At 30.8% G+C, this 1,778-nt stretch overlaps 1 protein-coding gene across 1 annotated transcript; it reads right to left on the reverse strand.

Annotated features, from left to right (window-relative positions):
- On the reverse strand, nt 405–1,088 carry LOC107644951 (probable receptor-like protein kinase At2g23200). The gene is made up of 2 exons (XM_021103356.1): nt 717–1,088; nt 405–617 (listed from the first exon to the last, which is right to left on the reverse strand). Exons 1-2 carry the CDS (start codon nt 1,048–1,050, stop codon nt 541–543), a joined length of 411 nt encoding a protein of 136 aa, XP_020959015.1. The 5' UTR covers nt 1,051–1,088; the 3' UTR covers nt 405–540.

Raw genomic sequence — 1,778 nt, forward strand, 5'->3', positions numbered from 1 at the left:
ATTACTAATGTTTTTGTGTATAAAAATTTATGTGTGATTTAATTATATATTTATTACACCTAAAGTTGCACAATTACCTAAAAAAGAAAGAATTAAAAACACGAATAAATTTAAAAATAATACTATACATCCAAATCTTTTTGTTAAACAAGATCAATCAAATTAGTCTAACCTAACAAAAATCAGTTATAGCTTATAATTCCAAGTCTTATTATTTAACTTGATTGGACATAATTCATGAAAAGATTTGGATATATGGCATTACTCTAAATTTAAATTTAAAGTCTTTTAAAAGCAAAAATACAGAAATAAAATAAAAAGAAAATATCCATCAAATTTAGGTGAAACTTGTCGAAAATTCATATCATTCTGCTAGAACTATATTGACGCAGAGGCAATTTTCAAAATCTGATATATAATATACCCTTCTCGTTAAGAGTTTTATTTGAAGACATGAACAATAACAATAAAATCAATAAAAGAAGGAAACAGAAGCAGGATTAGCAAAGGAAACACATGAAATTCAGCTGATACTTGCCCTTAGTCACTACTTACTTCCGAGAAAGAGCCTTCCTCCATTGAAGCATCAAAGGTCAGATCACCATTACTTATACAACCTGAGAATATGGTGAAAACTCAAGGGCAGTTAACTTCATGTTGAGAACTATCGACTGATTTGACTAAATTTTTATCTAACAGCGTAAAGTTGATTCTACTTGAAAATATATCGGACAAACAAGTAGTGGATAATAAAGTATAGTGAGCAGCATTGGTGGTTGTAATATCAGCTTGTTCCAACAATGAGAGAGCATTCTCAAGCAATATCTCAACTTCGCCCATTGTAGGTCGCTCATCTGGTTCGTGCTGCAAGCATCTCTGCATGACACTAGTGAATACCTGGCAACATTCTGGTGCAATCTTTCCTTTCAGAATTGGATCTATTGTCTCCTCAAGAGTTTGCCCTTGAATTGAAGTGAACCTTGGATGGAGTAATGGTATGATCAGTTGCAGCATCATTATGTTTGAGACAACCCTTGTATACCTTTTCATCAAAGGGTGACAACCCAATTACTAGTTTATCGTCAAAGGAAAATCGATGACATAGCTCTTGTATTACTGTCGGATAATTTTTCTCCTTCTTTGAATCACCAAAGCATAAACATATGAGGACCATTATTCCAATCTGAGACACTAAACAGATAGATGAGATTAATGATTATTTCTATTCTGATGTATTGGAACTCTTACACTGTCACAGATATAATATATCTCTGCAATTTTCGCTTTGTGAAATCAGTGATAGAAATAGTGGGGGAAATATACAGATACTTATCAAATCCTCGTGGTTAAAGAATTAAAGTCAAAATGACCATACCATTTGGTAACATAAACAGGCTGTCAATGCAGAAGTCAAGAGAAAATTAGTGGGACAAAATAGTATTTTTGGAGTAGCTGTTGCTATTGGAAACAAAATTAGATGCTTGCAATCTGAAACTATATTATATTCATGTCAAATTTTACTTGATTAGATTACAATGAAATTAGCATTGGTTCTGCATCCGGGATAACAATACCTTTAACAATGAGTCCACCATTTTTGTAATGATAAATTGATAATTGTGTTGTATGTATTTGAGAAGGGAATGGATTAATTCTTATTCTCTCGATTTTTTTCTTTAATTTTTTTGTAAAATATGATCTCTAATAGTAATCATATATTTTTAAGTAGGACAAAAAAATATAAAAAAATATTAAATAATAAAAAAATATCATTGACA

Source organism: Arachis ipaensis, chromosome B05 (genome assembly GCF_000816755.2).
Source record: "Arachis ipaensis cultivar K30076 chromosome B05, Araip1.1, whole genome shotgun sequence".
Taxonomy (NCBI): Eukaryota; Viridiplantae; Streptophyta; class Magnoliopsida; order Fabales; family Fabaceae; genus Arachis; species Arachis ipaensis.